We start from the raw sequence: 15,186 nt of genomic DNA, 5'->3' as shown, positions 1-15,186 counted from the left end.
TGGGTTTGGGAAAAGGAGCAAAAGGAGAGGAGTGTGTGAGATACACGGAGCATCGTGGGGTGCACAGCCAGCAGTAGGATTTATTGTATGTGCTTAGGGGTATGTGTGGATGCTGAGAGCAGCACAGCTGCTGCCGGTGCGTGTCGACGGCCTGCAGGAGGGTGGTCCATAGTCCCTACAGGAACAGCTGCGTTTGCTTGCACACAGGTGTGCCCTCGGGGGTGCAGGACCGCGCGTGCACAGGTGTGAGCTTCCAGGGAACGCGCGGACAGGCGTGGAGATAGGAGCTGCGCGCATCCACGCGCAAGGTGTGCACCCCCGGGGCTGGGAGGCACACGCGTGGCGATGCGCTGAGCACAGCCGTGAGCCCCCGCCGCTGCTCGGAGCCGCAGGTGCAGCCCCCAAGCACCCCCTCCCCGCCGCCCCGCTGCCCGCCCCGTACCGCCCCGCCCCGCCCCGTACCCGCCCGGCGCCCCGCGGGGTTCGGCGGAGGACGGCGGGCGGCCCGAGGAAAAGGAAGCGGCCCCGGTGCTCCCTCCCTGCCCGCCGCCGCGCGTCGCCGCAGCTGGGGAGCGCCGGGAGCAGAGCTCGGGTGCGGGGCGCTCCGCACCGCTCCGCACCGAACCGCCCGCAGCTCCGGAGATGAAGAGAGTTTGCACGCTGCCCCTCTGGCTGTGGCTCGGCATTGTCTCGGAGGCAGGTGAGCTCTGCGGGGCGCGATGCGGGGCTGCACCGGGCACCTGCGGTTATGCGGGGGGTGCCGCTGCCCCGACGGGGCCGTTCCGAGGTGTCCCGTTCCGAGGTGTCCCGTTCCGAGGTGTCCCGTTCCGAGGTGTCCCGCGGAGATACAAGGAGGCACTGTTCTTAGGGCTGTCCCGCTCCCCACGCTGTTCCGCCGCTGTTCACCGCCCCGATGGGGCGCACCGCGGCTGTTCCCGACGGCTGTGACGCCGCGCCGGGGCTGCGGGTGTGCGCGGTGCAAGGGGGGGAAACGTCCTCGGAGTGTTACGGTGGGGATTCCTTTGCGGCTGCAGGGCAACCCGCGCTCCCTCCTTTATTGTTCGTAGGCAGAGGCATCGCTCCGAGCGCCGGGTGTAGTGCTGGGAGGAGGGCAGGAGGAGGAGGAAGGGATCTGTGCACCGCTCTGCCCGCTGCCCACCCTCCTCGTGGTGGTCACTGTGGCCCGCCTTGGACTCCCCCAGGACGGGGGGTTGGCGAGAGGCTGAGGGTGGCGAGCTGAGCCCCGCGGCTGTGGCGTGGGGCAGGTGGCTGCTGTTCCATTGTGAGCGTGGGGTGCGGACCGGGTGGCAACACCAGGGATGGGGCAGCAGAGCCCTAGGAAACTGGTGTGAGTCAAGTGCTGCAGATGGAAACGAGACCAATGGGAAGTCGGTAATGCGGGCAGAACGCAGGGGAACAAATTCAGGGGCTCAGATAGAATTTTTGTAGCCTTCAGCTCAGTGACTCACTGTCAGCGGTAGCATTGGTTCACCAGGAAGGCTGTGGGTCTGGGTGTGGGGGTTCAGAGCGGGCTATGGGCGCACAGCTGCAGTTGGCACAGCCAGCACGCCGTGCCCACACTGATATGGATGCTCCATTTCCAGGAGGGGACCTGCTGCGGGTGGCACAGCTGCTCACAGCTCTCTCGTTAGCGGTCTGCAAAGCGGTGTGTGGCTGTGCCAAATCCCTCCATCTCCCCGAGGTGCAGGGAGCAGTGTGGGGCTCTGTGTAGGTCTCACTCAGGGCTGCACGCTGCTCTGGAGCTCTGCTGTGCTGCCTGATGAGTGCAGCACAGAAGGGTGATGTGGAGCTCAAGCAGGAGACCGTACCTCCTCTGACAGAGTCATAGAATGGCATGGGTTGGAAGTGACCTTAAAGATCATCTATTATCTCTGCCTTCTGTCCTGCTGTACCTGAAACCAATTTTTCGATGCTCCCAACTACATGTCAGTATTTGCTCCCCTCAGAAACAGGGATGTGAGTGCAAGATTGCTCCGTGTGTGGATGGTGGAACAGTTTGGTTTGGGACACGGAGAGCCCATCCTGGTGCTGCACCCCATTGCTCTGCACGGTGGGAGGAGGTGGGCTCTCTGTGCCCCAGCTGCACAGTGACCCCAGGGTGGAGCATCCCAGGGTCAGCCTCCATGCACAGCAGTGGGATCGCTCACGCCCTGCCCCGCTCCTGCACCGTGACCCCATGGTGTGAAGGAAGGGCCCGTGCTTGTGTAGGACATGAGCCGATGGCGCTGGCAGCTGCTGCTGCCCTCCTCAGAGCACACAGACCTCCCAGCGGGGTGCACGGCCAGCCCCTGCCAGCAGCAACGTTTATGCTTGCAGATGGGATTTGGAGCACTTGCTTTATGGCAAGCAATAAACATGGGCCGTTTCAGCGACACCCTTTCATGCAAAAACCCAGGAGCGTGCAGCAAGCCCTGCTCTGGTTCAGCCCAGTCACTTGGTGGTGAAGCGGAGCCGGGGCTGAGATGGCGGTGCTGGGGAGGGGGCACCAGTGACCTCACCATTTGCTCAAGGAAAACCTCAGAGGAATGGGCTGCTCTCCCTGTCCTGGGATTTGTCTTGGGCATGCCAGCCTGCAGCTTGCTGCCTGTGTGTATACTGCTGCGGGGAGAATGGTGGCTGAGCTCAGTTTGATGTTTGGCACCAAAATGACCCCATCCAGGAGGGACCCACTCAGACTCCATGCTGCCCGTCGGCTCCGAGTGAGATCCCCATCCTCAGGGGGTTCTCAGCCCAACAGCATTTTCTAGGGCAGGCGTGGGAAGGGCAGGTGTTCTGGGAGGGAACAGGCTGTTCTCAGGGCAGTTCCTGGGGAGGGAAAGGAGAGCGGGATCCCATGGGAGCAGCAGCAGGGCTGGGGCCAGGCTGCCACTTCTCCAGCACTGTGCGATGCACCTGTGGTGCTCAGGGTGCCTCAAGGTGGGGATCCTTAATGGATTCTCAGCCCTTGGTGGCTTTGGGGAGCAGCATGAGCCCTGTGGGTGTGCCCACAGAGTGAGCATCACCTGCACCTTTGCATTCAGGCTGCTGGATTAAACAGCACCAAGCAATGGGGGCAAAGGTTCAGGGACCCTAGTTTTGGGAGGCTGCGTATTTATGCCACATTCATCCTACCCAAGGCTGCACCAAGCCCAGGGGGTGCTGCAGGCATGGCAGTAAGCTCGGTGACTCGTGCCAACCAGATCTCACTGCCCAGGGAGTGGTTGTGGTTTCCTTGTGAGAAACAGCCCAACACCGCAGAGCTCTTCCGCTGGGCAGGACAGGCAAAATCACAGCGCGGTGGTTCCCTGTGGGTGACTGTGGTGGGGAGATGAGGAGTGCAGTGTCACCTGGGGCTGAGGCGTATGGTAGCATCTCTGTTCCTGCATGTCCCCACCCAGACAAGGGCGCACTGGCTCAGGAGGGTCCAGTGGAGGAGCCCAGGACTGTGCCCTGCACCAGAGCTGAGCTTATCCATCAGCAAAAGAAATGCTGCCGCAGCTGCATTGGCATCTAGTAACTGGTTAAATTAATTCCAGGGTTTTATTGCCTCTGGTTATCCCAGACCTTTGTTTCTCGTTTCATGTTGTTACAAGAGAGGGTTCACCGGGCCCCAGGGGGGTTTTTCTCTCTGGTTGGAATAGTTGTGATGCTTTCAGCACCAAGTGTTATTGCCCATCTGCGGTGCTCACTGTGAGCGCAGAGATGGCCTGCGCTCAACTGGGCGAGGAGGATCCCGGTGAAAGTCCCCCTGGTTTTAAAGACAGAGATCTGTCCTGGAGTCTTTTCTCTACTGGGGGATCAGAAACAGGTCTGAGGCAGTGACTTGTGTTTCACCTTACAGCTTCTCCCACGTGTTAATTGTTTTTCTTGCTGTGGTTCTGCCCCCGCCTCCCAGCGTGAGCAGTGTTCAGGCCAAGCGTGGAGGTGCCGTGGGACGGACGTCATGTGCTAATGGGGAGGATCAGTGCAGGGGGTCTTGGAAAGGCTCCAAGCAATGGGGCAGGGCTGTGGGGAATGGCATGAGACATCGGAGTGCATTCTCTTCCATCTGGTCACAGAGCGACCAAACAAAGTCGCCTGTGCAGGGAAAGGCAGCAAGAAACCAGGGGTATCCCCACGCAGGGTGTGAGAATGGCTGCAAACCCTCCTTGTCTCCATCCCCCATCACCGATGGACAGAGCTGTGTAGTGAGCAGAGATGAAGGGGAAAGGTGGGAGTTGACCTGCCTGTGTGTGCAAGGAAGGATTCAGCACAGTGCCGTGATGCTCTTGAGATCCTTTGGTGCATCCAAAACCCCATGCACGGCGGTTCTCTACCCACAGCATGGTGTACGTGGTGCTGTGATGGTGACAGTTTTGTAGCACAGGGTAGGGTTAAGCAAAACGGTGCAGTGCCAGTGTCAGGCTTGGTGTCCAGGTTCTCCCTGGCGGAGGTCAGTGGTGGTTCATGGGAAAGGAAAAATTGGCAGCTGGGCCGGATGTCCCTGCATTTCCCCTCTTCCTGCAGCCGCCTGAACGATGTTCCTTATTTAGCTTTCCTGACGGACAGGAGGAATCTGATGGCGGAAACTGTCACTGCCTGATAACAGCACGGGGAGCACTGAGCTGGGCGGCACAGTGGGGAGCAGGGCAATGCTGGCCCTGGGTTGGGATGTCCGTGGGCACGGAGGGCACCCACAGCCCTTCCCCTGGGCGCTGCTTGGTGTGAAGGCAAGGTTTTCTGCTTGCTGGCAGCGGGGGTGTGAATGGCAGCCAGGAGCGGGGTGTGAGCAGCACCAGGAGCTGTGGCTGAGCACAGGCATCAGCACTGGGACTGCCATCCGTGCAGGGCTGCGCCAACCGAGCGCAGATGTCACTGCGTGTTGCATCCTGCTTTGTCTCCATAGGACATGGCATCCTGTTAGCTTCTCATGTGTGTGCCCACGGTGACCAGCCCCAAAACCACAAAAGGTCCCGAAGTGAAGCCTGGATTTCAATGTATTCATTGATTTTTATCTTGCATCTGTGGAGGCCAGCAGGCTGCTCCCATACCAATAAGAGCATTGTTTCCATGGCAATTAATGTATTTTAAAAGGGCAGAATGTACAGAGAGACTGTATTTTTTTAAAGAGCGAGACCTAAGCAGAGCAGCCCTTACCCTCCGTGTGGACACTGGACTCTCAGGTTGACTGTGCAGCACGCAGATTGACATCACTGTGCATGGGGTGTGCAGGGCTCATGAGAAGGGATCACTGCTCCTTTGCTGCCTGGAGAGTGTTCCCTGGGGCACCAGGAGCTCCGAGATGTGTGTCTGACCAATTCTGTTTTAGCTGAGGAATATTTAAACTACTACAATTCTGTGCCCTCTGAGCATCGCCCTCTCTGATCCCATCATCCACCACAGCCAGTGCCACGGATGCACACAAGCCTGGTGGATGGAGGAAGCAGCAGGAGCCCCTGCCTTCTGCCCCCAGAGCAGGGCTCAGCTCAATCCCCACAGGGATAACAGGGCTTTGGCATCCTCCCGGGTTCCGGGGCAGAAAAAGCAGCAGAGTGCACGGTGCAAATTGTTTGTTTGAAGTTACACATGCTGCTCCTGGCGTCACTTCCCCGCGTGATACACGCTAACATTGCAGCAGTGTGAGCTAACTCCCATGAGCTAACTTCCCACAGCACCTTCCTGCCACAGCCGTCATCTCACCCGGACGCAGTCACAGCAAGGCTGAGGATAGTGCCCTACCCCATGGCCTGCAGCCAGAGGGGAGAGAGGAGTCTTTTGGAGATGCTCCGTGCCGTCCTCGAAATGGTGTTGAAGAGTTTTTGTTGGGGAGCTGCTCAGAGATGGGCAGGGTGAAGCAAAGGAGCATCCCAAACCCAGCATGATTTCCCCATGTGGGCAGGGTGTGTGGGACCCACGTTGGCTGGGGAAGCACGTGTGTGTCCATGCAGATGTGTGTGTGCTGTGGACTGGCTCCAGGGCTCTGCCCTCTGCCTGCGACTTGTTTTCCCTCTTTCTGAAATACGGCCATCTGATGAGATGGATGGTGGATGTGGTGACCTAAAATAATAAATACTGACAAAAGTAAGGGTAAAGTCAACAGTTTCCTGGGACAGCAGTAAATCTTGATATCTACCAAGGCAGAAGGTTGGGCACAAATTGTGATTTGTATTTGGATTTGAAAACTGCCAGCTCAGAGTGATGACAGCAAAGAAACAGCGTCCAGCAGAGGTGACGGCACCGAGTGCCTGTAGAAATCCATCACTTCGCCGTGGGCTGTCCCAAGCTGAGCTGTCCCCACTGTGATCTGCTCTGAGTGGCCATCATCCCATCATGGTGCTGCAGCATTTAGCCCTCGGGAAGCTAAGAGTAGAGGTTCAATGGTGGGGAGCGGTTGTGGTGCGGGGCGTCCTATGAGAGATGCTCGTATTCACACCATGGGTGTCCCTGAGCTGATGGGGGGGCAGTGCAGGGCCATTGTGCTGGGATGGGATAAGGGGCAGGTGATGCTGTGCTGCAAATGGAGTCACCCAGTGTTGCTTTGTGGAACATCCACCTAGCCTGAGGGCTCTACACTGGGATGGGATCTGGGCATATGCTGTCCATCCTCTCTTCCCCCCCGGGATGTCCCAGTGCACAGAACAGAGGAGCCACTTGGTCAGGGCACTGACAAGGCCTGGGTGGCATTTCGAAGAATGCATGGGGCAGGAGGGAGCGCCGGGGTCTCCTTTTATATGACAGTGGGAACACAAAGCTGCCTTCATTGCAGATAAGTGTTGGCCGTGGGGTTATGGTGGTGATGGAAGGCAGCAGGAGACTCCGTGCGGTGTTGGCCCCGCAGTCACCTTTTCCAAAAGAAAAACACTTCTTAGTACAATAGTAGGTTTAAAAAAAGAAAGAAAGAAAAATAAACAGGGCCCCATGTGAACTTAGGAGAGTTGTACGAGTGAGAAGAGGTGCCCATGGTGAAACTGTAGAGGGACTCTGGTCCCCCTGCCCACACCTCTACTCAGCCCCTTGGACCAATTGCTGCCTTGCAGAATGATCCCAAGCCAATGCCTTCCCATCGCGCTGTGAGGCTGCGGGCACCTGGCAGTGACCAGGCAGCAACAGCTGAGGAAGTGGCGTGTGGTCTCCTTAGCACCATTCCCCTGCTGGTACTCTGCTTCTCCAGTGGAAGTCATTCGCATGTGTCAATGCTTCCTTCCCATCGGGCTGCTTGCGTGCTCTGCCCGCTGGGCTGCGCGGAAGGGAAGCACCTTTGAATGGGAAAACAACTGTTAACCTCTGGGTAGAGCTTTGTAATTGGGTTGTTATGGAGTTTGTAACCCCCTTGGAAGCTATTTTTAAAAGCAGCATAAGATGGTGTAGCTTGCTGGCCTTCAAATAGCACCACAACCTAATGCTGCCTTTTGGGCTGGGTGTTCCATCGTAGGAGTCCTGTTGTGATCTACAGAGTGTGACATTTCAAACTCAGCCTCTCTTGGAAGGGAGTTAGATGAATTTCATATCTGCATGAGGGGTGTTAGGAGGAGGTGAGGAGAGAGCGAGTTGTGCAGATGTTCACCAGCCAGCTAATCTCGAGTGACGCGGATGCCCTGATGCACTTTGGCTCTTAGAGCTGATGATTATCATCTCCCACTGCAGCAGGTCCTGGCTTGTGGGCACAGCTGTGTGCCAAGAGAAACCCAGAGCGTGTCCACACCGCACCCTGGGCACCCCACAGGGCTGGCAGGAAGAAGGCAGGACCTGCTGCCTCGTTGGTGTGAAGAGCAGCCCAGCAGAGCCCCGCGTGCAGGCAGAACATCACTGCATTCCTCTCCAATCCTGTTCCTCTTGGGGATCCCGCAGAGAGCAGTCAGATTTTTATTAACCACGTCAGGGAAGGCTCTGGGTTTGGCCAGCTCCAGCTGCCTTCAGGGGTGGCAGAAAGCCCACTGTGCTGCAGTGTTTTTCAGGCTGAAATTCCTATTCTCCCTGCTCGTGGATGGGAGGGGGGCTCTTGGGTCTGCAGTGATCGCTCGGCTGTTCCCGCAGCGCTCCCCGCTTACATGTCTGACCTCGTACCTGAGGTTTCCTTCCTCCGCCGTCTCCCCCGGTGACGAATGCTTCTTTGAAGCAGATCCCTGCAATCTTCCTGCCTCCCCCCGTGCCCACCCTGGTGGTGGAGGCAGAGGGGCTGTGCGGATGCGCTGTGCACACGTGCGGGTGTGCACATGGAGACTGCACGTGGAGGGCTCTGTGCTTGGGCTCCCCAGGCAGCAGCGTGCTCTCATGCCCGTGACCACTCTTCCCTCTGCTTTTTCATTATGATTATTTTTAGGTTATACTTGTTGCTTGAAAACCTGGCTTTGATGAGCAGGAAGTTAATGTTCCTCCTGCCCTTTGCTTGTGGTTCCTGCTTTCTGGACCAGTCTTCATCTAATGGAGCTTTTTAATATTGCAATGACTCTAGGATAAATCTGTTTTCTTTGTTCCATGTTATCTTTCATCAGGAGCTGTAAGGATTCCTCCTTTTTTCCTTGAGTATATTTTTTCCCGGTTCCTGCTGATCTGCCCCCTTCACAGGTAGGGCTAGAGGTGCACAGAGGCTGCATTACAGGGAGCCTGGAACATATGGAGAACTGAATCCAGGTTTTCCAAGGCCCAACCTTGGTGATTCTACGATTCTAAGATAATCGCCTAATTGCAAAACTGTTTTTTCCCCCACTCATCCTGCTCATCAGCTCTCCTGCACTCAGCAGCTGAAGGGCAGCTTGAGGACAGGTTGTGCTGTGGAGCAGGGTGGGCATTGCCAGCTCTGGGGCAGCTGCATGGTTGGAGGGCTCTGTGTTGATTTCTGCTGGCAGCCAAGTAGCAAACATCTGGATGGAAACCCCAGGGGTGGGGAGATGGAGCAGCAGGGCTTCTCCTCTTGGCATGATGCCTCCCAGCCCAGCTGCAAGCCTTGCAGGTGCCCAGAGAAGCCCACCCTGATGCTGTCTGGGCACTGCTTTGCTGACCTGCTCAGCTCATCCACAAGTCAACAGTCTTGGCAAAAGCCAAACTCCAAAGGCCAGCAATTAAACCCACGCACATCAAGCAAAAAGCAAGCATTCAACTTGAGTATTTTCTTTCCAAATGCCACTGCCATTTTCTCTCTGCGTTTAGTGGTGGCCCTGGGGATTCCCCTGACTTCCACTTAGATGCATCTCCCATCGAGAGGTGGATGCCACCTCACTGAGCTCTGCCCTCCCGCTGGCCCAGCTCCGGCTCTCTTCACAGGGTGCTTCGCCTGAGCATGGCTCAGGGATCAACTGGTGGTAAGGATGTGGTTAATGGTACCGAGTCTGGTACCTCACTTGTGCATCCATCACATCCTTTCAGGTAAGAGGTGCAACAAATGGTGCTGGTTCTGTCTCCCACCCCTAAAGCCGTCTGATCCCTCTGCTCTTTCTGCGCCACACCAATCACGTCCTGCAGGGCAGAGAACATGAGCAGGATGAGATTTGGAAAGAAGTTAATTAAAGTAGGAAGAGAAGCAACCTGACAGTCTTTAGGATGTGGGAGGGTAGTTTTAATTGAGTTCTACAAGGGTTTAGCCATGCAGTTAATAGGGGCCGCTGGAAGAGGGGTGGCTGTGTATGCTAAGCAGGGCTGTGTGGAGGTGGTGGCAAGGTGGGAGCTGCCTGTTCTGGCATATTTGGGGCTTTCTGGCCCTTGAAGAGTGAATCCTCTGGGCAGAACGGGGCTGTTCCTGTCTGTAGGCGCTGTGCGTCCCGCTGTGCCAGAGCTGCCCTCTGAAATGTCAGGGAGAGGAAACAATCCTCGGCTTGTTAGTTTCTACAAGGAAATAAAACACACAGATGGTTGGAGCATCCTCTATCTCAAAAGCAGGAAAAAGATTCTCCGGGCAGGAGCGGGCGGCCAACAAACCTGGAGCAATCCAGGGAGCGAGGGACCAAACAAAGCGGTGTCTGGCCAGCAGCGAAGGGCGGGCTGGTGGGGAAACGGGCTGTGATGTGCGGGAGCATCCCTGGCCCAGCAAGAGCAGCAAACAGCCGCTCCCCCGGGGCACGGGGAGGCTGCTGACAGCAGAGATCCTGGAGGAGGTCTGCAGGGTGGCCCCGGCTGACCCGCTGCCCCGGGCCGGACGCGAGGTACCTGACAGAGGCTAACTTTGGCTCAGGACGCAGCCTCTTGGGGAGGATGGAGTGGGGAACGAGCATCGGGGGGAGGGAGAGGAAAGACGGCAGGAGACAGAAATGCAAACATGGCCTGAGAGCTATGGGGCAGGGGGAGGGGGGGGAGGAAAAAGCAGGGTAAACCTGGCAGGATGGAGCAGGAAACCGGGCTGGAGCAAGCAGGGCGATGGTGAGATAGTGCTTCCTGCGGGGGGAGCGGAGAGAGGCAGACAGATAAACACTGTGTGATGGGGATGCTGCAGGGCACAGCGTGGCAGCCACTCCTGGCACATGGGTGGCTGTGCCCGTGCTGGATGCCTGAAGCAGTGGCACGCGGTGGTTTGGGTGCTTCCATGTTGCACCCTGTGTTGAACTCCTCTGTTTCTGCCTCCTGATAGGGCCCCTGGCGTGCAAGTCTAAAAGCTGGAGGAACCCAAAGGGTTTGCAGCTTTGCTTCACTTCCCATCAGTGCAGGGATTATGGGATTGTGTGCCTTGCCAATAAAAAATAACCAGTTACTTAAAGCTTATGAACACTGAGAGGTGAAGCAGACCCTGGGGTGCTAGCACTGAGGCTATGGCAGCTGTTTGGGTTGCAGCCACAGGGCTGTTGTGCTGTAGGGTTGGACGCTAAAGGCTCCAGCATGTGCTAATGATGCTCAACACAACGCTGTGAGCGTTGATTGAAATCCTGTAGTTATTAATCTCCTGACTCCCTTGCAGGAGACCTCTGCAGGAATCCCTTCATGTCTTTGTTACCTGTTTGGAGCAAAGGAGCACCTGATGCTTTGTGAATATCTGCAGAGTGGTGAGGGCACAGCTCTACCACATTTGTGTTTGATGATATTTCAGGGAGGTGAGTTCCATGGATGTAAATCTCCATGGCCAAGGAAACAGCACCCTGCTTGGAGTCCTGGGGCAGAGGCCGCTCTGTTTCAGTGTCTATTCTCACCATGCTTTAGGGCTCTTCCTGCCTGCTGTCAGGTTGGAGAGAAAACACCCAACGCTTCATTCCCATGGCCATTCATTTCTCATCTGTATGTGATATCACACCTCTCTGCAAAACAAGAGGAGGAGATGCCTGCCATGCATCCATCCTCCCCTTGTTCTTGCCAGCTCCTTGCTCCTTGTGAGCATGATGTTTGTGCTTTGCTGCTCCAGCCAACGGCTGGATGCCTGCCCTGAGTGTGGGCAGGAGCTGCTCCATGCGGGATATTCAGCCCTGCAACAGGATGCTTGTGTGGTTCTTTCTCCCCCTGGCGTGTGGACTTTCTGTGTGTGGGTTAGAGTTAGGTCCCCTGTCTCCAGGCAGTTGTGTGGGGAAGGGGTGACTGGGGCAGAGCAGGGGGATTGCACCTGTGTGTGCCAGGGTTAGGATCTGCAGGGCAAGGACAAATAGTGCATGTGGAGTTCTGAAGGCAAATGCTGCTGATTTGATAGGCCTAACCTGGAAACCCAGAGAAGTGATTTGCCCCTCTTCTGCATCAAAAAGGGTTGTTCAATCTGTTTCCCCAGCTGCCATCTGGTATTTTGTCACTGACTTGCCAGGAGCAGGTATTTGCTGACATTGACATGTCATCATGCACCATAGTGCTAAGTGCGTGCCTTTCCCTGCTTGTGCAGGGAGAGCCTCCATAGAGGGTCTGAGCTTGGGGCAGCCAAGGGTTCAGGCTGGGGATGAGACCCAAGAAAAACAGGAGATGCTGTGCAAGAGGAGCTGCATCACTCTATCTGCTAGCACCAGGCCCAGAGTGAAGATAGAGCAGTAGCAGGATCCGGGTGACTTTTCTTGAGCAAAGGGAAGAGGGAAAGAGGAATTGAGCAAGAAGGGAGAGCTGAATTGAGCCAAAAGCACTTAGAGTGTGTCCAGGGGAGCTTTGCTGCATGCGTGTTGTTGTCTGGCTTCGATCACAAAACCCCCAGGCAGTGAGTTTGGCAGCAGGAGCACAAGATGTGTTTAGCTGGGGATTCATGGTGGCTACAGCAAGAGCAATCCGGACTAGCACTGGGGAAGGAAGTCAGCGAGAAGGACAGAGTGAACAAAACGCCTCTCCGGAAAGGCGCCCCGTTAATCAGTCAGCGGGGCCGACTCAGCAGAGAGGGAGGGAAGGGGAAGCACAGAGGGGCTGCGGGGTGTGGGGGGGCTTGGAAGCAGGATCCGGCACAGGGCTTCCTGCAGGCTGCTCAGCCTCAGCAGGGCACTCTAGGGTGGATAACTCTTCCTGGGGGAGCATGGCTTCCCAGCCAGGCCCTAGGATGCAGGACATGGCTGCACACCATATGGGTAGCTCTACCGTTGTGCTGAGAGCTGTGGTGGTTGCAGGCTGTGGGAAGAGGGGTGGAAGGGGCTGGGGAAAATGATGGAGCCGCCAGTGATAAGGAGAGGATTCAGCCTTGCCCCTTTCAGAGCTGTGTACTGAGAGATCAAGGCTAGAGAAACTGCTGGGAAGTGCACTTCTCTGAAATTAGACAAGGTGTGAGCGGCTGTGGGATCCTGCTTCCTCTCTCCGCATCCCATCAATCCCCCTTCTGTTTATTTTAATATCCCACTGCCAACTTGCTTGGAAACCATCTTGAAAAAACAAAGCCTGCCGGGGCTGCCGCATGCCTTTTTAATTACATTAATGCTCTCCCCGCACAAGGGCACAATTCAGTGCGCACCCTCAGGCCGAGGAGATAAAGCATCATGGGGGCTGGAGGTGGGGAAGGAGGGACTGGGAGAAGAGGAGACTCTCAGTGCTCTGGAGACATCTCCCTCGCACCCTGGGATTTGCCGGAGACACAAACCATCTGTGTGCCGGTCGGAGATTTAACGGCCGAGATCAGCACTTATGGGGCACCCCCTCCCACGGGGAAGGATGGTGCAGCAGGGGGTGGATCCAGCTAGTGAGCACAGAAAGGGGTGGAGGGTGATTTTGGGGAAGGTTTGTGGCCCTGCAGATGCTTTTGCAGATGGATAGCTCCGCGCATGCCTTGCCTGTGCTGGGTGCCATTAGTGACTGTGGGCACCTGCGCAGGAAGTCCCCAAAGCTGCCACCAGCCAGAGGCTGGGGACGTGGCTGGATGGCCACAGAGAATAGTTGGGGGGGGGACTGGGTAGCCACAGGGCCCAGCCCTGCACTGGCCACGGGAGCATCCCCATCCCCAAAGTGCGGTGCTTTCAGAGGGAGCCGTGGTTCCTTTTCCTGTTGTACTTGTGGAGTGCCGCAGACAGGATGCATCTGCAGGAATCCCGCAGCCTCAACCTGCACAGATCCTTTCCCCTCCACCCCCCGGCGCTGGTTGCAGCAGGTCACCCCATGGCATGTGAAGGCACGCAGGGGTTACTTGTCTGCCATCAGCTGTGATGGCTCCCACCATTCCTGGTCATGGGTTTAGGGCTTTGCGTGGCGCCAAGGTTTTGAGATGAGCTTTCAGGGAACCAGCCCAGCCCCATGGCAAGCCTGAGTCTGTCGCCTTCTTGCTGATGTGGGGCACTGACAGGCTGTGGCCATCTGGAGAACAGTGTTTGCAGGGGGATAATTGTGTCCGGCATTCATAGGAAGTGCAGCTTAGTGGTCAGATTCCTCCCCGCCTTTTTTAATAAACCTTGTTACATTTCGAAGGGATTTGACCAAAAATGCGCTTGTTTATTTTCACAGCCCACAGGGCACATTTTTGTGTGGGACATCCCCAGTCCCCTGCACTGGGGAAGGGGAGTTGGAAGCAGAGCATCCTCCGTGACACCGATCCCACAGGCGGGTTGAACACCAAGCAATGGCTGCAGTGCTGGCTGGCTCATTGACGACACTGATGGCTGCCTGCGGGACCAGCCGTGGCGAGCGGGGCTCCATGCAGGCAGAGGAGGGCGATGGAGATGGTGGGTGGCGATGGCCTGCGTCCTGCCGTTGCCATGGGGGCAGCCATGGGGATGGCTGCTGCAGAGCCACGCGCGGGCGGGAAGGAAATGGAGAACAATCGGGCAGAAGAAGGGCGGCAGGCTCAGCCCGGCAGTGCTGCTCTGCACGTCCCTCTGCAGCCCCCGCAGCAGCCGTGGCTCTAAGCACTGCCCCTCCAAGGTCTGGTGGTGCCGGGGACTGGCAGCCATTTGATGCCCCTGGTTGCTGAGGGCACGTTCGAGGCTGTCCCGCAGAGCGTGGCAGGGCTCTGCTATGAGGAGATTTGTGTCTGTTGGCGCTGGTTTTGGAGGAGAGGCCTCACGTGGCGTTGCTGCTGCTCTGCCAGGTTACTCTGTGATTGATAAATGGATTTAAATGGTATGAAGGAAGGAGTCAGACCCGAGCAGACTGCAATTGCACAAACCTCACACGTCTATAAAGATCAAGCTAGCAGCATATTTATTGCATTCCTTTCTTCCTTAGCATTTAGCGTCTACCTGAGTCACGTTTTCACATTTCACAACTCTATTTTTTCCCCTCTCTGGTTAGTTTGTTCACTCGTCTTGCAGTCATCAAAGCTTTTCTTCTGCATTATCTTGTATCCCCAGAAGCTGGAGTTTTAAGATAAAGATCATGAAGCAGTGACAGTTAGAAGCACCGCGCTAATGGAAAACAGCTCCGAGAGTAACCGGTACTTCGAGATGTTTGTCCATGAGCTGCTCGCACAGTGCGTGTCCTGCACTGCGTGCCGGAGACGGGAGCCCACCAGGAGTGGGACTCTCCTAGACAAAAGCTGGGAGAAGTGTGTGATAATGTGTTGATCTGCATCTCCTCTGAGCCTGGATAGTTTCACTCCTGGAATTCTTGTCCCCCGTGGCACTAAGGGAAGGGCGCTGCTGTCATCCCCAAAGGGTCAGTCCGCTTCATGTGACTGTCTGTACCCAAAGGCAGAGGGGCCTGCTGGCCCCTGAGAGCTTCTGTGCAAATCCAAGACCACCTGTGATCCCTTTGCGGGTGGATTTTTGTAGCCCTTGAGTGCTTTGATTCAGCTCTGGTTAGCACATGCCATTTATTAGTGCTGCAGGTGAGCTCAGCCAAAGTCATGTGGTAAAGAACACCTCGATGCCCTGATTTCTGATCTTTCATTCTTTTCCTGGCATTGGTGTGGCA

General features: G+C 56.5%; 1 protein-coding gene across 3 annotated transcripts in view; it reads left to right on the top strand.

Moving 5' to 3' along the window:
* Positions 1–478: 478 nt before the first annotated feature.
* The window catches only part of FLT4 (fms related receptor tyrosine kinase 4), a 46,932-nt gene continuing 32,224 nt past the window's right edge, over positions 479–15,186 (top strand). For all 3 annotated transcript variants that reach the window (XM_052684801.1, XM_052684800.1, XM_052684799.1), the window contains exon 1: positions 479–700. In XM_052684801.1, coding sequence (XP_052540761.1) covers positions 643–700 — 58 coding nt within the window. In that variant the 5' untranslated portion in view covers positions 479–642. The remainder of the gene's footprint in view (positions 701–15,186) is intronic.

The sequence above is a fragment of the Tympanuchus pallidicinctus genome, unplaced genomic scaffold (genome assembly GCF_026119805.1).
Source record: "Tympanuchus pallidicinctus isolate F22 unplaced genomic scaffold, pur_lepc_1.0 scaffold21, whole genome shotgun sequence".
Classification (NCBI taxonomy): domain Eukaryota; kingdom Metazoa; phylum Chordata; class Aves; order Galliformes; family Phasianidae; genus Tympanuchus; species Tympanuchus pallidicinctus.
Note: the sequence above shows the minus strand (reverse complement) of the source record. Positions and strands in the feature narration are given on the sequence as shown.